General features: G+C 39.8%; 1 protein-coding gene across 1 annotated transcript in view; it reads left to right on the forward strand.

Annotated features, from left to right (window-relative positions):
- Positions 1-17,654, forward strand: part of LOC124717221 (YLP motif-containing protein 1-like) — a 288,410-nt gene that overhangs the window by 197,492 nt on the left and 73,264 nt on the right. Inside the window, exons 11-13 of the mRNA XM_047244009.1 lie at positions 955-1,165; positions 4,409-4,493; positions 6,987-7,103. Of these exons, the coding sequence (XP_047099965.1) occupies positions 955-1,165; positions 4,409-4,493; positions 6,987-7,103 (413 nt within the window). The remainder of the gene's footprint in view (positions 1-954; positions 1,166-4,408; positions 4,494-6,986; positions 7,104-17,654) is intronic.

Below are 17,654 nucleotides of genomic sequence, written 5' to 3' on the forward strand. Positions count from 1 at the left end.
CAATTTGAGAATCAAAATGGTATTTATCCGACACATTTTACAAACAATATAGATACGTTGCCAGCAGATTTTCAGGTGGAATGCATAGAGCTGCTGTCTGATGTCCAACTAAAAGGTGGTTCAAACCCACACCTGGCCATCCTGATTTAGATTTTGCATGATTTCCCTAAATCACTTAAGGTAAATGTTGGGATGGTTCCTTCAAAAGAGCGTGGCTACTGTCCTTCTCCATCATTCCATAATCTGAGCTTGTGCTCCATCTCTAATGACACTGTTGTGTTGTAGATGGGTCATTAAACACTAATCTCCTTCTCCTCCTCCTCCTCCTCATAAAAAAAAGAATCTGTATCTTTGTTGGACTTTTAAAATTCTCCCTGCCCAAAGACAAATATCCCTTGCTGCACAGTCATGTGTTATACATGTCATCTTTGTTTGGAAGCAAGTATGTTTGTGAACAGCTGTTTTCATCAGTAAAGCACACAAAGAGTAAAAATAGAACCAATATCTCAGATCAACAGCTTGAGAACATTATGAGAATTGCAACTACTTTGATCAAACCTGATATTAATACATTAGTCTCACAAATTAAAAGTCAAATATCACTTTAAATCTATGATTTGTAATTAGTTATATATAAATTATTAATGAACTCTCATATATAAAGTGTAAAATAATTTCCATCTTGCTTTTTTAGAATAAAGAATCATAAATTAATAAATTCTAAACCTCTGGCCACTATATTATGTGTGGCCCAAAAATACTCATCTTGTTCCAACAGAGCCCAGATATGCTAAAAGGTTGGACACTCCCGACTTAGCTGTTCATCCACAATAAAAGCACGTCATTTGTTCATAGTCTGCTTATTTTCACTTTTAGGTCTCATAAGAAATGAATGAGTATTTTTGTGCCGCGCATTATGTGATAACAACAGAGCTCTTCTTTTACACTTCTCAGGGGCTGACAACTCTGCAGACAAACCACTGGGTGCAGAGCACGAAGCGAGTCCCTTTGCAGATGCGTCCGTGACAGACAGGGAGAGACTGGGTCTTATGGACAAACTGGACACAGAAGTACATGCCGACACAGACGCAGACTTGTGGGCCGTCGCTCAGCGGATCCGCAGGCAGCAGGAGGTGACCGACATAGAGCACAGGGTGCTGGACCTGTGAGTACACTGAACACTCCTCCAGAGATGAGTACATTAGATGTATTACTTCATTTGTACAACAATATTATGATGAGGATAGATTGCTATTCACTATAAAGATGACACACTGAGTTGCAGACAGGCACAATAGGAAGACTGTTATACTCTGAGCTTTCAGCCAGTGCCTTCCCCACATCCCTCACACAGACACACATGACGGCCGTCTCCAACTGCTACAACCAGAATGCAACTGCCATGTTGAGTGTTGAGTGAAAGCACCAATCTGAAATGGGGCAATGATGAGGGATAACAGGATGTGGGTGGGGGTACTGGGCAGGGAGGGGGGGGGGGGGGAAGAACACTGTCCGGTGGAGTGTGCAGGGACTAGACAGTGGCAGGACAAGGCTGCCAGGAGCAGCATTGGGAGGCTGTGGGTGTTGGAAGGGGGAGGGGGGGGGGGGTTATTGGCAACCCTCCCACCATCCAATCAGCTACAAATTATCATCCCTTCATCACTCAATACCTTACAGGATTGGAACAACTGAACCGAACCACATTCTTCCTCGGAGCTTTGGTTACCTATCATCATGCCCTCAAATAAGGGATGTCCTACCCGAGATACCTCCCATCCCTCCTATAATGGTGTTCCATTACCCATCAACCTCACAACATCCTAATCCATCCCTATGCAATCCAGTCCTGAGCCATTGCCACAGGGATCATATAGGTGTGGAAGATCCAGGTGTAAGATCTGCCCAATCCACCCACCCAGCGGTTCCTATTCCAATCTGGTCACAGGTCTATCCTACCCCACCAGAGACCAGGCCACCTGTGAAACCAGCCACGCCATGTACCAGCTCTGCTGCAATCATTTCGTAGCTTTTTATATTGTTGACTACCAGACATCATCTGTCCACCAGGATGAATGCCCCCCCCCCCCTCCCCCCCGCTCCTCCAAACTATGGTGAAGAGCAAAATAGAGCACGCTGTGGCACTATATGCAGCTGCCCATAATGTGCTTCATTTAATGGCTGCACTAGAACTCAAGTCATCTGGATCCTCCCCTCCACCATCAGCTTTTCTGAACTATGCAGACTGCAGTTATCCTTGCAACACATCCTCCATTCCTGAAATTATCCAAGCCTCAACTTATGGTAACGTACCACTCCCACACTCTACACCCAACAGTTTCTGCCCCCTCTGTCCAATCAACTCCTTCTAATACATGTTCCTTAACCCTCATTGTACACCACTCTTAGCCATCACACCTATCAGTCTTCTTCTCTGCTCCTCTCCGTTTTTGCTCTTTGTTCCCTCCCTCCCTCCCCCATAGTCTCCCAGTGGTGTGCCTGGCGCGCCATTTCCATGTCGTGCCATCGTATTCTCCCAGTGATGTGCCTGGCGCGCCATTCCCATGTCGTGCTATCGTATAGTCCCTGCATGCTCTGCCAGACAGTGCTGGCTTCTCTCCTCTGACCCATACCCTGTTATCCTTCCCACTTCCCTGCCCCACTCTCGATTGCAACTTTTGTTCAACAAGACTGTTGCATTCTGGCCATATTGGCTGGAGAGCGGTCATGTGTGAGTAAGTTGTGCTTGCTTATGTGAATTTACTGAAGGTGGCCTTGGCCAAAAGCTGTACTGTGGAACAATCTTTTCATTGTGCCTGTCTGCAACTCAACATGTCACTTTTATGGTAAGTAGCAATCTATCCTTTTCATTATGCTGTTGGCATTACAGTCTGTTCTTTCCCTTTGTGTCATTTGTTCTCTAAGTGAAAAGCTAGAAAACCAACTACGAGAAAGTAATGGTAAAATTTTGCCCATCGGTGCTCGTCTTGAGTCCAATCGGTTATTGTTTGGTGGTTTTTCTGATGTGTTACAAGCACAAGTTGCTAGCATTGTTAAAGATTCAACTTCCAGTGTTGGGGGGAAAGGATGAATCTTTGACAGTACTAGCTATTCATACTTGTGAAATGCTGAACAGCTTCTAAATGATCATTGCCCAAGTTCCCAAGATGAAAACCAACAAGAAGAGGTCATGAAAGCCACAAAAATTTTATGTTGGAGATAACTTACTAATCTGAGAATTTTTGTAGATAATAAATATGTCAAATTATTATACATGTGCTCAAAATGTGTGATGAGTAGCAACTGTCCCTTTCATAATATTATTACACTCCATCCTGGGTTTTCCATTGTTTAAAATGCAATAAAAGTGAGTACTGTTTATTAATGTAAGGGGCATTGAAAAAGAAATGAGCTGGAGGCATAATTACAGAAACCAGTATCTGTATGTTAGAAGTGTTGAACCTGGCTGTTGAGACACTTGTCCCACTGTGACACAAGGTGGTGAAAGGCTGTTTGTCTCATAAAATTCCCGGGGCTGCAATTTCATCCAGTTCCTCATGTACAGCTGGACGTTATCCGAGGTGAATCGTTTGTCTCTCAGAGCCTTTTCAAGGTGACCAAAAATGACCCCCTTTTGATTCATTTCCTGCAGCATGGGACAACAGTGCATGCCCAGCATTACTTGCAAATGTTGACTACCCTTCGCCAAGCGATCAAATCAAAACGACCAGGCAATCTCACCCGTGGGGTCATTGTGCTCCACGACAATGCAAAGCCTCATACAGCCAACACAGTCACGAGACTCCTACAGAAATTAAAATGGGAGGTTCTCGGCCACCCTCCATACAGTCTGGACCTCTCTCCCTGTGATTACGCCAATTTTGGTTCCCTTAAAAAGGCTCTGAGGAGCAAACGATTAACCTCGGACAACGATGTCCAGCTGTACGTGCAGAACTGGTTAACACTGCAGCCCCGGGAATTTTATGAGACAGCCATTTACCATCTTGTGTCATGGTGGGACAAGTGACTCAACAGCCAGGGTCAGTACTTCCAATGTACAGTTACTGGTATCTGTAATTGTGCCTCTGGCTCGTTTCTTTTTGAATGCCCCTTTTACAAACACCACTGACACATGTTTCATCGTTATGTGTGATATGACTATTAAAGAACCACTCAGATTACACTGTATTGTTGACCACCACTGGAAGATTGGCATGCAAGAGCAACGGTTGCTAATCTGTGATAATGATTCAGTCTTGTCTGAATCACTTCTGTATTTCCAGAGGTATGGTCTATATATTCTACAACATGGGCAGGTCATCTAAAACTGCAACTGTTCTTTGTTATTCATAGTTTTTTTGCTGAAGTCTTTCTGGGTGTGTAATATCTTTTTTTTCCTTCTGCAATTTAGTATTGGTGCCAGGGTGGTAGCAGGACTCTTAAACAAGGACAGAAAGCTGGAGACAGAGAAATGGAGAAAACATTGTGGGCAACAGGTGTGTATTACGTGTAGTAGCTGGTCTGGCATGTGTCATATGATGTCTGTATTTGGAGGTATGTCTAAAGTGAGCTGTTTTAGACTGTAAATAAAACATGAGAAAGCAAATTTGTTTGAAAACTCTTAAAAATACATCTTTGTGCACTCTATTGCTCAAGATAATCACCTTTCAGTTTTATATCTTTTAATGAACTGTCAGACTCCTCCAGCATAATATTCTGCTGCCTGAGATTGCAGGCAGCTCATGATAGCCTCTTGGAGTTCTTTGTCAGAGTCACATTGTTGGGAACCAAGCACTTTTTCAGACATGTGGAAAGGTGGTGCTCACAAGGAAACATCACCAACTTGGCTTCATATTTTAAGGAGAGTCTTTGGAAGGCCCACGAGAGGTGTACTGTGTAGGAGCCATGCTACCAAACTCTGCTACATACAGTGTAACTATCATTTTGGAAAACATGTCAGCAGTTCCAAAACCGTTAGTGTCATTATGTAAATTTGTGTCAGAAATATTCAAAATGTGTCCTGGTAATTTAAATTCTGTATTAAGTTATTAATAAATGTATTTTACTGTATATTCTGGAATGCCTCCACCTCAGAGCCTCTAACTTTGAGCTGTCCCTGACTTTCACACAAGGTTTCACTCTTGAGAAACATTTTCAGTAAAGGCATCTGAAGATGTAAATTTGTATTGTATGTTAACGTATCTCTTTTTCAGAAATTATTTGTTGGTATTTCCAGCCCTCAGTCTATGTTTTCTATGCTTCTGGCATTTGTACTGACTCTTCTGTCTAAAAAGCAAAAACTAATCCCCTCAGCATCAACTGACTTACTGTATGTCAACTACACATCCATTATCCTTGTTTTACATTTATTGATATTCCTCTCACAAAATCTTTTTGAGATATCATCCATTCTCTTCAAATGATTTTTCTCAGTATGACCTACCCTGAAATTTGATTACAAGCTTTTCAGACTGTTTGTTACCACTCTGTTTGTATGTATAGATGACACAAATTTCTTTTCTCCAGAAACACTCTTCTTGTTGTGACCATGATTAATTGCTTTGCTGCACAAACAGCAAAACTCATCTACTGCCTTTAGCATCCCATTTTCTAATGTAATTCCTTAAGAACCAAATGATTTAATTTCTGCTAACCTAGTTTTACTTTTATTTCTGTTGATCTTGTAACATATTTTAAAGACACTGTTCAGCTGCTCTTCAATCTCCATTGCTTTCTCTGATAGAATTACAGTGTTACTGGCAAACAACAAAGCTTTAATTTTCTTCACCTTGAATCTTAATTCTCTTTCCAGCTTTTCCTTAGTTTCCATTACTGCTTGCTCAATATACATTCATGTACTCATTTATTTATTCCTCCATCTTTAAGCTTTGCATGCAGTTGATGTCATTGTGAGTAGTGTACCTGAGATGTTATAAAATATGACTGAAATGTTAAGAAACGTACTTACATACACTGTGGTATTACACATAATAAAAGAACATACATTATGAAACAACATAATGTGATACACAAAGAGTTGTCCACATGGTTAATTGTTAAATGTGGACATAAACATTATGAAGTTGTTTCCTAAGTTTTACATCATGAAAGAATAGAGGACATACCCAGAAATTTCCCAGTGTGGTTAATAATAAAATATGAGGTGATCTTATTTAGTTACTTGCTTATTCATTATGCACATAAGACAAAATACCAGAGGGGACAGACAAGCAGAGAAAGAAGGTACAAACAAACAGTGCTATAATTATTTAGTAAATCAGGTCTACTTTTGAAGAGCTTTCAGCTTTCCCTTTCAGCCAGTTTTGGGTCTTTTTTTTAAAGGTATTAAGAGAGGCAGATGTGCCTGTACAGTTAATGTGTTGAAAAGCTTTATACCTAAATGCCTTGTGCTTTTTTAAAATGCTGAGTTGTAGATATGTCTCACTTTAATTCTTGACAAGTGTTATGGTAATGAACAGAATGCCCAAGGGTGTAACTTTGTGTACAAAAAGGCACCTGTATATAAAAACAGATGAGATGGTCATTATTTGCAATTCTTTGAAATAAGGCCTATGTGACATGTTACTTTTGGTAATCCTGGAGATGCTCCTGATGGCTTTCTGGTTCCAAATTAAAATTTTCTTGGTCCCTGGAGAATTACCTGACAAAAGAATGCCACACTGCAGATGGCAATGAAAGGAACATAGTAAGAGCAAATCAGCAGTTTTTCAGAAAAGTGTGTTGTGTTCTTCACTGAAATGTGTGTGACATTGGTGGACCGGACTTTTATACTAAAACAGTATATCAGGTTGTATACTAAAATGAGGGTTACACAACAAGTGGGAGGTGTGGGTGTGTTGCAGGGGCTATCTGAGGCAGATGCCACGGGCAGAGCTTAGTGATGATTCCAGTCAATGTATTTTAGAGCAGTTACACTCAATAACACAGCAAAGTGGTGCACTTTTATAACAGCTGATCTTATTTTACAGTCTTCCCTGCCAAATGAAATGGATGAAGTCGGCGAGCACAGGGTGCTCGGTGAAGGCATAAGCATGGAAGAGACAGAAATTCGGACACCCATCAACTATGATGACTACTTGGATCAGGTAAACTCTGTTAGTTATGTTCTGCCCCAGCAGTACAAATAAGCCACTACCACATAGTACTTGAAATTGGAACTAACCGTGTTGTGAGTACAGCAGTTTAGTGAGCAGCATCTGATCTGAGCCATCAGGTTTATCTTGGTGAACATTTCCACTGTAATGTTACAGCACGTTCACAATTGTGTGATTGCTAACCTGAGTGAGCATCACTTCAGACGTGAACTGTAGGAGTATTGTGTGACAGTTGTTGATCTTGCAGAAGCCTTTTTAAGAATCTTGGAATTCTTGCACTAACTTTCCTTTGCACTTACCCCTTAATGGGTTTTGTTGCTGGTGATTTAGAGACACAATATGAGACACACAAATAAATTTCATGTAGTCTTTGCCTACTTGCCAGGGATTGAGAAGGGAATTTCATACCCTGGTGTGGAGGTATTCAACAAGCTCTCATCTGGTATAAGCAAATGATTAGGAATCCCTACTAGCTCAAATGAAAATTAAAAACTTATCTCATTAGCCACTTTTTTGACAAATTATCTGAAGATCTAAATTCAGAAATTGAAAAGTTAACTGCATGGCAAGTAGCAGTGTTCAGTATAAAGGTGTATGAGAAATAATACATTATACTGCACAAGCTACCCAATGGTGTGTGGTGGAGGGTGCTTCTGGTACCACTAACTGATCCTCCCTTCCCTGCTCCACTTGCACATTGCACGTAGGAAGAACGACTGTCGGCAAGCCTCCGTATTATCTCTGATTTCTCAGATTTTATCGATATGGTCATTTTGTGAGATGTATCCGGGAGGAAGTAATGTGTTGTCTGCCTCTTCCAGAAAGTACTCCCTCGAAATTTCAATGCTAAGCCTCTCTGTGATGCGCAGTGCCTCTCTCGTAATGCCCACCACTGGCGTTTGTTGAACTTCTCTGTAACACTCTCAGGCCAACTAAATGATACCTTGATGAAACATGCCACTTTCCACTGGATCTTCTCTCTCTCTTCTATCAGTCCATTCTGGTAAGGATCCCAGGTTGACGAGCAATACTCAAGAATGGTTACCATTGGTTGGACAAGTTCCTTTTAAGTTACTTCTTTTGTGGATAGCTACATTTCCTTAAGATTCTTCCAATGAAATTCAGTCTGAGATCTGCTTTTCCTGCTAGTAGTTTTATGTGGTCATTCCACTTTAGGTTGCTCTGTATAGTTACTCCTAGATATTTTATGGTAGATACTGTTTCCAGCAATTTGTCATCAATAGTGTTGTCATACAGTAGGACATTTTTCCCTATGTACACACAGTGTGTTGCATTCAGGGCCAACTGCCAGAGCCTGCACCACTCGTCAATCCCCTCCAGGTCATTCTGCAAACTGGCACTGTCTTCTGGGATTGCTATTTTTCATGGACAAACTCATCATCTATGAACAATCTTAAAGAGCATCCAACACTTTCTACTAGATCATTTATACAAACTGTAAACAGTAACGGTCCTGTCACCCTTCCTGAGGGTGTTCCATGAATTACCTTTCATCTGTTGATTTTGTACCGTTAAGAATAGATTAGATTAGACTAAATTAGATTGATACTTGTTCCATAGATCATGATGTGGAACGTGTCAGGTTAATAAAAGATATCTGTACAAGATATTACATTACACAAAATATTGCATGACACTAATGTTTAAGTTGTTTTTTTCCCTTAATTTATATCTAAAAATTCAGCCAATGAGTAGAAGGAGTTGTCATCTAGAAATTCTTTTAATTTATTTTTAAATGTTAGTTGGCTATCTGTCAGGCTTTTGATGCTGTTTGGTAGGTGACCAAAGACTTTTGTGGCAGCATAATTTACCCCTTTCTGTGCCAAAGTCAGATTTAACCCTGCATAGTGAAGATCATCCTTTCTCGTGGTGTTATAGCTATGCACACTATTACTTTTGAACTGGGTTGGATTATTAACAACAAATTTCGTAAGTGTATCTAAAAACAAAGATGATGTGACTTACCAAATGAAAGCGCTGGCAGGTCGATAGACACACAAACAAACACAAACATACACACAAAATTCAAGCTTTTGCAACAAACTGTTGCTTCGTCAGGAAAGAGGGAAGGAGAGGGAAAGACGAAAGGATGTGGGTTTTAAGGGAGAGGGTAAGGAGTCATTCCAATCCCGGGAATGACTCCTTACCCTCTCCCTTAAAACCCAAATCCTTTCGTCTTTCCCTCTCCTTCCCTCTTTCCTGATGAGGCAACAGTTTGTTGCGAAAGCTTGAATTTTGTGTGTATGTTTGTGTTTGTTTGTGTGTCTATCGACCTGCCAGCGCTTTCGTTTGGTAAGTTAAATCGTCTTTGTTTTTAGATATATTTTTCCCACATGGAATGTTTCCCTCTATTATATTAAATTTCATAAGTGAATATATATATACTGTGAGGTTACTGTGAGGATCCCTAGATCCTTAAATAGATGTCTGCAGGATGACCATGGGTGGGCTCCAGCAATTATTCTGATTACACGTTTTTGAGCAATGAATACTTTGCTACTCAACGATGAATTACCCCAGAATATGATGCCATACGAAAGCAGTGAATGAAAGTAGGCATAGTAAGCTAATTTACTGAGATTCTTATCACCAAAATTCTAATAGCATACACAGCTGAACTCAGACATTTCAGCAGACCATCAATGTGTTGCTTCCAGTTTAACCTCTCATCAATGGACACACCTAAAATTTTTGAAAATTCTACCTTAGCTACAGACTTCTGTTCAAAGTCTATATTTATTAATGGAGCTGTGCCATTTACTGTACGGAACTGTATATACTGTGTTTTATCAAAATTTAAAGAGAGACCGTTTGCTGTGAACCACTTAATAATTTTGTGAAAAACATCATTTACAATTACATCACTTAGTTCTTGGTTTTTGGATGTTATTACTATACTTGTATCATCAGCAAAAAGAACTAACTTTGCATCTTCATCAATGTGGAATGGTAAGTCATTGTTGAGTTCTGTTTGCAAGGAAGTCTTGAATCCCACCACAAATCTTCTCCAATACTTGATAAGCTCATATTTTTTTCACTAGCCGACAGTGCCGGATGGTTCCGACGCCTTCCTGAAGTCAAGGAACATGGCATCAACCTGAACGCCATTGTCTTACAGTGCTATGGATCTCATGGAGGAACAGAGCAAGCTGAGCTTTGCAAGCATGCAGAATCCATGTTGATTTTTATAGATGAAATTTTGATACTCCAAAAATGTCATAATACATTAGGGTAAAACATGTTCCATAGTTCTAGAACAGGTTCATATCAACGATATGTCTATAATTATGTGCATCTGTCCTACAAACTTTCTTGAAACTGGGAATGACTTGCACTTTTTTCCAATCATGAGGTACCTGTAATTGCTCCAGAAATCTACAATGAACTGCTGTTAGAAGGGAAGCAAGTTCTTTCACATGCTCTCTGTAGAATTCCATAGGTGCCTCATCTGGTCCTGACACCTTTCCTCTACTGAGTGAGTGATCAGTTACCTCAATATCTGCTGCTGAAACATTAACATGGTGATTGAAAGGAGTGACTGTGTTCTTATCTCCCACAGTGAAACAATTTTGGAAGACCAACTTTAGTATTTTGGCCTTCTTTCTGTTGTCTTCCATTTTGGTGCCAGTATGGTCACTGAGTAACTGAGTAACTGAAGAGATGATTTTAAACTGCTTACAGCAGTATTCACACGATGATTGAAAGTAAGTACCATGTTATGATCTTCCATGGTGAAACAATTTCGGAAGACCAACCTCAGTATTTTAGCCTTCTCTCTGTTATCTTCCATTTTGGCGCCAGTATGGTCACTGAGTAATTGAACAGATGATTCAAAACTAGTTACTGATTTCACTTAAGGCCAAAACCTCTTAGGATTTTTACTCAGGTCAACTGACAAAATTTTACTTTTGAAGTCACTGAATGCTTCTCTTATTGCTCTCCTTATGCTCATTTTCACTTTTTTCAGCTTTAATTTGTGAGCTAGGTTTTGACTTGTCTTAAATATGTGCTGAAGCTCTCTTTGTTTACATAGCAGTTTTCTAAGATGGCTATTAAACCATTGTGGGCTTATAGAAGCTACACATAGGAATCAGTATTTACAGATCGAAGAGATATATTTTCTTTGAAAACTACCATTGTAATCAAGTAAATGTGTAGCCACTAATAGCTGATAAACAGCAGCTTTTTAATAGAACTGGGGATGCAGCAGCTTTTCCCAAAGCAGAGGATTACTCAATGACATGGTACTAAACAGTATAGTATACAGATTAAGTTCCTGTGGTGTCTGTAGGTTTTCCTTCTTGATGGGATCTGTGGAACTTGATAAATAATGAATTGTGTTTTATGATTAAGGGTAGTGCTGCAGAGGCACAAAGAATATCAAAGCAGTTTTTTTTTTGTGACAATGCTTAAGTCAAGACAGAAAGTTATGATAAAGATAAGCATTTCAAAAATAGATGTAGGCTGACTGATGATCATTAGGGCATTTACTGACTTCCAAGTGCAGAAGCCAGCCTGTACAATGTGTTTCAGAGTTGTCATTATACACTTATAGTTGTTGTAGAGGGGACTCAAATTTGGTAATAAACCCATTTCCAGAAGAGTGTCATTTGGAAGATATATGACTTTGAAAGAATGTCAAAAGATATGCTGTACATGCATCAACAAATACATACCAGCATGAGCTACAACATATGCTTGAAGTGGTGACCACAGGTTTTACTGTACAAAGTGTACCTGTGAACAATGTTCACATACACACAGTCCAAAAGTCCTGAAGTTCCCTGAATGGCCTCTGCTGCAGGCAAGAAGATCGTCCTGTGACACCACAGGAGTCTTTTAAATAATAGTCTTCTTGTAGCCCTTCAGGTAAAACTCCAGAGGTGTTGAACAGGGCAATCATGATTACCAACAAATTGGACCATCATGATGTATCGACATTTCTCCGAAAGTTTGGTGAAGGTGCTGATGGACATTGCATGAAAAGTGGACTGGTACACCATTGTGCTGGAATACCGTCTGATATCATCTGATGGATATGCAATGCCACACCAGCATGTCTTGCATGAAGACCAAGTAGCTGTGACCCATTAAATAGGGTGGCTGAATACATGGGCCAGTCATACAAACATGGATAATCCCAGCCCACACATCAGTACCAAAACTATGTTGAAATCTATGGGCATGTGCAGCATGAAGGTTTTCCTCATGGCAAATGTGGTTGTTATGACAGTTAAGCAGACCTTCATTTGTGAAATGTGTTTCATCTGTGAAAAGAATGATTTAAGAAAAGTAGAGAATGTCACAACAATGTAGGAACTGTGCACAGTAATCTGCACAAGGCGGCGTCTGAATGTTGTCATAATCCATGGAAATGGCCAGTAGGAATAGTGTTCAGCTACGACAGCTTTGTCTCACTGTAGAAGGTAGGTGTGTGCCTTTAGCACAAGGGTGCCAGTACAATAGTTTGTTTGCAAGGAGGGGGGGGGGGGGGGTGAGACTGGAGGTGTGGAGTATTTGTAATATTTTGGAAGATGACCGGCAACTTGTAAGTAGCCATAAAAAAAAAATTATGACCGAGTTTAAAACCTAAGTAATGCTGTTTTTTAAGTCATTTTCTTGAAAAGAAACACACCTGATTTAACTATATCTTTTCCTTTGCCTGAGAGATTGGGGGAGAGAGGGCACAGCTTGCCATCATCCACAGGCTTGGGTACCCTTGCATTAGCATTTGGTACATCTACATCTCTACCCTACTAATGACTGTGAGGCACATGGCAGAGGTAAAAGGTTACATCGTGCCAGTTATTAGAGGTTCTTCCCATTCCATTTGGGTATGGAGTGCAAGAAAAATGATTACTTAAGCACCTCTGTGCACACTGTGATTAGTATAATATCACCTTTGTGATCCCTATGGGAGCAACATGCAGTGTGAGCCAAAAATGACTTTAAAAATGTGGAATGATATAGAAATCCATTGAGATAACTTATAGAATTGGTAGATGCGTCATTTTGTAACAAACAACCTAAAGTTCTTTTTTATGTAGTGCATCAGTACCCTATCCTGCCACCAGGAGCGCCAGCACAGTCAAAATGAGTGCTTTCGCTGACATGGAGTGTGCTTGCTGTGTGTTTTGGTTTCATGAAACCATCTCTGCAGCAACTGTTCGGCATAAATTCCACACCAGAACCTCCAAGCATGCCTACAATTTACTCTTGGTAAAAAACTTTGTTGAGACAGGTTGTTCATTGCAGCATGATAAATCACCAGGTCACCCACATTTTGAGATTATGTCGAACAGGTTAGGGAGAACTTTGTCTGCAATCCACAAAAATCAAGCATTTCACAAAAGACTGTTTGATGAAAACTGAGTAGATGCTTACACAGAAACCATATGGAGTCACAATGGCAAAATACATTAGTGATGCAGGTAAGGTTGCTCATGGGGAATTCTATGCAGAAATTTTACATCGCATAGAGGATGACGAGACATGAACACAATAATCTTCAGTGATGAGTCAACATTTCATGTTAGTGGCACTGTGAAAATGCATGACTGCAGAATATGAGTCAACAAAAATCCACATGCAGACATGGAAAATATTCATGACAGCCCCAACATTAATGTGTTTTGTTTTGTTAGCAAATTGAAGGTGTGTTTCCTTTTTTCTTCACAGAGAAAATTGTCACTGGTATTGTGTACCTGGATATGCTTGAAAACTTTTGAATTCCAAAGATTGATAGGTCAATGAAGGGGACTGAGATGGGATGGTTTACTACCAACAAGATGGTGCACCACCTCATTCCCTCACAGAAGTTAAAAGTTTCCTTGATAATCACTTCCCAAGTGATGGATTGGGCATGGAGAGCCAATTGCATGGCCACCTCACTCTTCAGATTTGACACCATTGGATTTCTTTCTTTGGGGTTTTATTAGAGATCATCTGTAAGTTCTCCACTGCTAAACAACATAGCCAACCTGAAAAATCGAATGTACACTACCGTTGCACAAGTTATTCCCACTTTTCTGTAACAAGTGTGGGAAGAAATTGATTACTGGTGGGGTGTTTGCCACATTATAAATGGTAGTCACATCAAACCAGAATACCACTTGACACCTTTATGCGAAACTTCAGATTGTTTGCTATAAAATGACACATCTATCAATTCTGTAAGTCATCTCAGTAAATTTCTGTATCATTCTGAAACTGTAAAGTCATTTTTGACTCACCCTGTATAGGGAGTTCAAATAAAGTCCTAGATTCATCACTTAAATTTGGTAGTTGACACTTGTGAGTAGACTTTTATTGAGTAGTTCATGTCTGTTTTCTAGTGTGTGTGAGTTCAGATTGTTCAGCATCTCCATGATGCTGAAGTTCACTCATGGGTCAAGCAAACATGTGACAATTTCTGCTACCCTTCTTTGCTATGTTCAATATCCCCCATTATTCTGACTGCACTTCCCTAGCATTCTATCAATGAAGTGAAGTCTGACACCTGCGTTACCTTTTGACTGAGCCTGTAGTTTAATTTCGTATCCTTACAAACTGTTACACCCAGGCCGATTTCAGCTGTGACTCATTGGTGTTGTAGTCATACAATACTACTTTTTTCATTTTATGATTTGCATATTTTTTCATTTTTGAACATTTAAAGTAATTTGTCAGTCTTTGCACTCCTTTGAAATTTTATCAAGATCTGACTAAATATTTCTGCTGCTTTTTTCAGACAGTATGCCATTTTAGATAAATGCATCATCTGCATAAGGTCTGAGAATGTTATTAATATCATTTGCCAGGTCATTAATATACAACGTAAATATGTCTCATCCTCCCTACCAATAAATCCCCAACACAGTCACAAATTTTACTTTATACCCTGTACGATCATACTTTTGATAACAATTATAGATGTGATAATGAGTCGGAAGATTTTTACAAGCATCTACCTGAGTGCCTTGATCCATTGTTTTCAGAATGCCATGTGAGAAGTGTGAGTTGGTTTTCACTGGTCAATGTTTTCAGAACCCATACTGGTTGGTACAGAGGAGGCCAAGCTCTTTGCAACACCTCACTGTGTTAGAGCTCAGAATATGTTCTCAGATTCTACAGCAAGTGGATGTTAAGGATATTGGATGGTAATTTTGTGGATTACTTATGCTACCATTCTTATTGATGGATGTGTCCTGGGCTTTCTTCCAACTACTGGTCATAGTTTTTTGTTCAAGGGATTTACCATTTATTGTAGTTAAAAGAGGTGCTGACTCAGACAGTCTCATACTCATACATTATATCTGATTTTCTCCATATAAGTGTAGATTTTTCTAGATTCCTGGATGTCATTGAAGTAGATCACAGTACCGAGACAATTTGCCATCTTGGCCAACAGTTGAAAGGCCACCTTAACCTTGTATGGATTCTGGCATTTAATGTTTCCCACACAGAAGACTAGCTATAGACTTCTCAGTACTTCTTTCTTTTTGTGTCGCTAGTCTGATGTTCTTGGCTCAGAGAGTTTCCGTAATATGATCTACCAGATGTGACCAAAATGTTGTATACTCATTAGCTGCTTTTATGTCATCTCATTGTCTTTGTAGAGCTGTACCATGGAAAGCAAGGAGAGGATGTTGGTTGGTGGCCGGTATCCTTGTTCTATAACACAAACTGCATGCCATTAATAACTGGGTTCCTTATTCATAAACAAAGAGCTACTGAACTTAAGTTTCCATGTGCTGTGGTACAATCTCTCTTCTGTATAGTCCATATAGTCTCAATGCTGTTGAAGCAGAAGTCCACTATGTTCACTATGAGGTTGCTATGTGCTGCCTGTCTCTGTACTAGAGGCTAAGTCTGCGATTAAGTCTTGGTGACGCGCTGGAAGTCCATGGCATATGGACTTGAACTAACTGACATAACAGGCAAACTAACTGACTGAACTGGCCCTCCGGTCTGTGGTGGCAATCCTAAATACTAGCGGCTGAAAGGGCACTGGCGGTGTGTTTCCAGTGAGGCTTTTCATTGGCCTCTATCAATACTCTTGTAACCTCTACGCCACAAGGCGTGGTGGTGCCAGCATAGGCCAGCACAAAAAGGTAAGGGAATTTTTTAATTTTGTGGGCTTTATACATCCAATTTTCAAAAACATTTTTTATCTTGTTGATAAACATGGTCCTGATGTATTTTTGCATTTTCAACTGTTTTGAATATTTAATTTAGTGTTGTCTGTAAAAAAAATTATACGTGTTTTTGAGTACTCAGTGAATTTCTGCTTTCAAAAGCATGGATCAAAGAATTTGCATTAAATTTTGCTCGAAAAGTGGAATAGTACAGCCCCCATTTATAATGTTGACTGCAGCTTTTGGTGAATCTACTGTGAGTAATCCAAGAGTTTATGGGTGGTAGAAACATTTCAAAGGTGATCGAAAGATGTTGAAGACGATGACCACCCTGGATGCCCAATTACTGGTGACACTGTGAAGAAGTAAAGAAAATCATTCAGGAAAATTGCCAGATCACCATTAGAAAGGTCGTTGATTCTGTTGGCATAGCCTATGGCTTACCAAGCAATTTTTTCAGATGTTTAATGTACCAGCAAATTTTTTTGTAAAATTGTTGGATTTCAACCAAAAACTATGTCGCATAGAAATTGCTCAGAAATTGCTGAGTGAAGTTTGCAATGATCCAGAACTTCTAAAGAAGGTTGTAAGAGGTGATGAAACATCAGTTTATGAGTATGACATTGAAACAGGGGCCCAGTTGTCCCAGTGGAAACTGCCTGAAGACCTAAGACTGAAAAAACTTCAACAAGCTCAATCACATGTGGAGGTTCTTCTTCCTGTTTTCTTATATTACAATGGGATATTGCATCATGAGTTCCTACCTTATGGGCTTATGGTCAATAAGGGATACTACCTAGGAGTAACGTGCTGTTTGTGTGAAGCAATCCAAAGAAAATGACCGGAATTGTGGTAGAGCACTTGTGGAAATTGCATCATGATAATGTTCTTGATCACACCTCAATGCTTGTGATGTTTTGGGAAAAATTTGACAGACATGACCCCTTGAAACTTCTCTCCATTCCCAAGGCTGACGAGAACCAGGAAAGGATATTATTTTGCCACCACTGATGAGATAAAAGCAGAATCACTGTAGGAGCTGACACCATGATGGAAAGTGAGTTCCAGAAGTACTTACAAGATTGGAAAAAATGCTTGCACAAGTGTATTATATCTGAAGGGGATTACTTTAAAGGGGACAAAGGTGATGTTGATGAATAAATAAAGATTCCTTAAGAAAAACAAAAATTCTCATTACTTTTTGATCACACCTCACGAGTATTTGTTTATCCTGAATATAATCTCATGGCGTACCAGCTGATTTTAGAGACAGTCAGCATCAGACTCTACACAGGACCTGTGAAGCAAAGCAGAGCAAAGCAAGCAAGAGAATGGTGCACCTGGATGCCTGCAAACGATAAATCTGTCTGGGTGGCCTTATGGTACACAGCATGTGCTGGAGACC

Source organism: Schistocerca piceifrons, chromosome 9 (genome assembly GCF_021461385.2).
Source record: "Schistocerca piceifrons isolate TAMUIC-IGC-003096 chromosome 9, iqSchPice1.1, whole genome shotgun sequence".
In the NCBI taxonomy this organism is placed as follows: Eukaryota; Metazoa; Arthropoda; class Insecta; order Orthoptera; family Acrididae; genus Schistocerca; species Schistocerca piceifrons.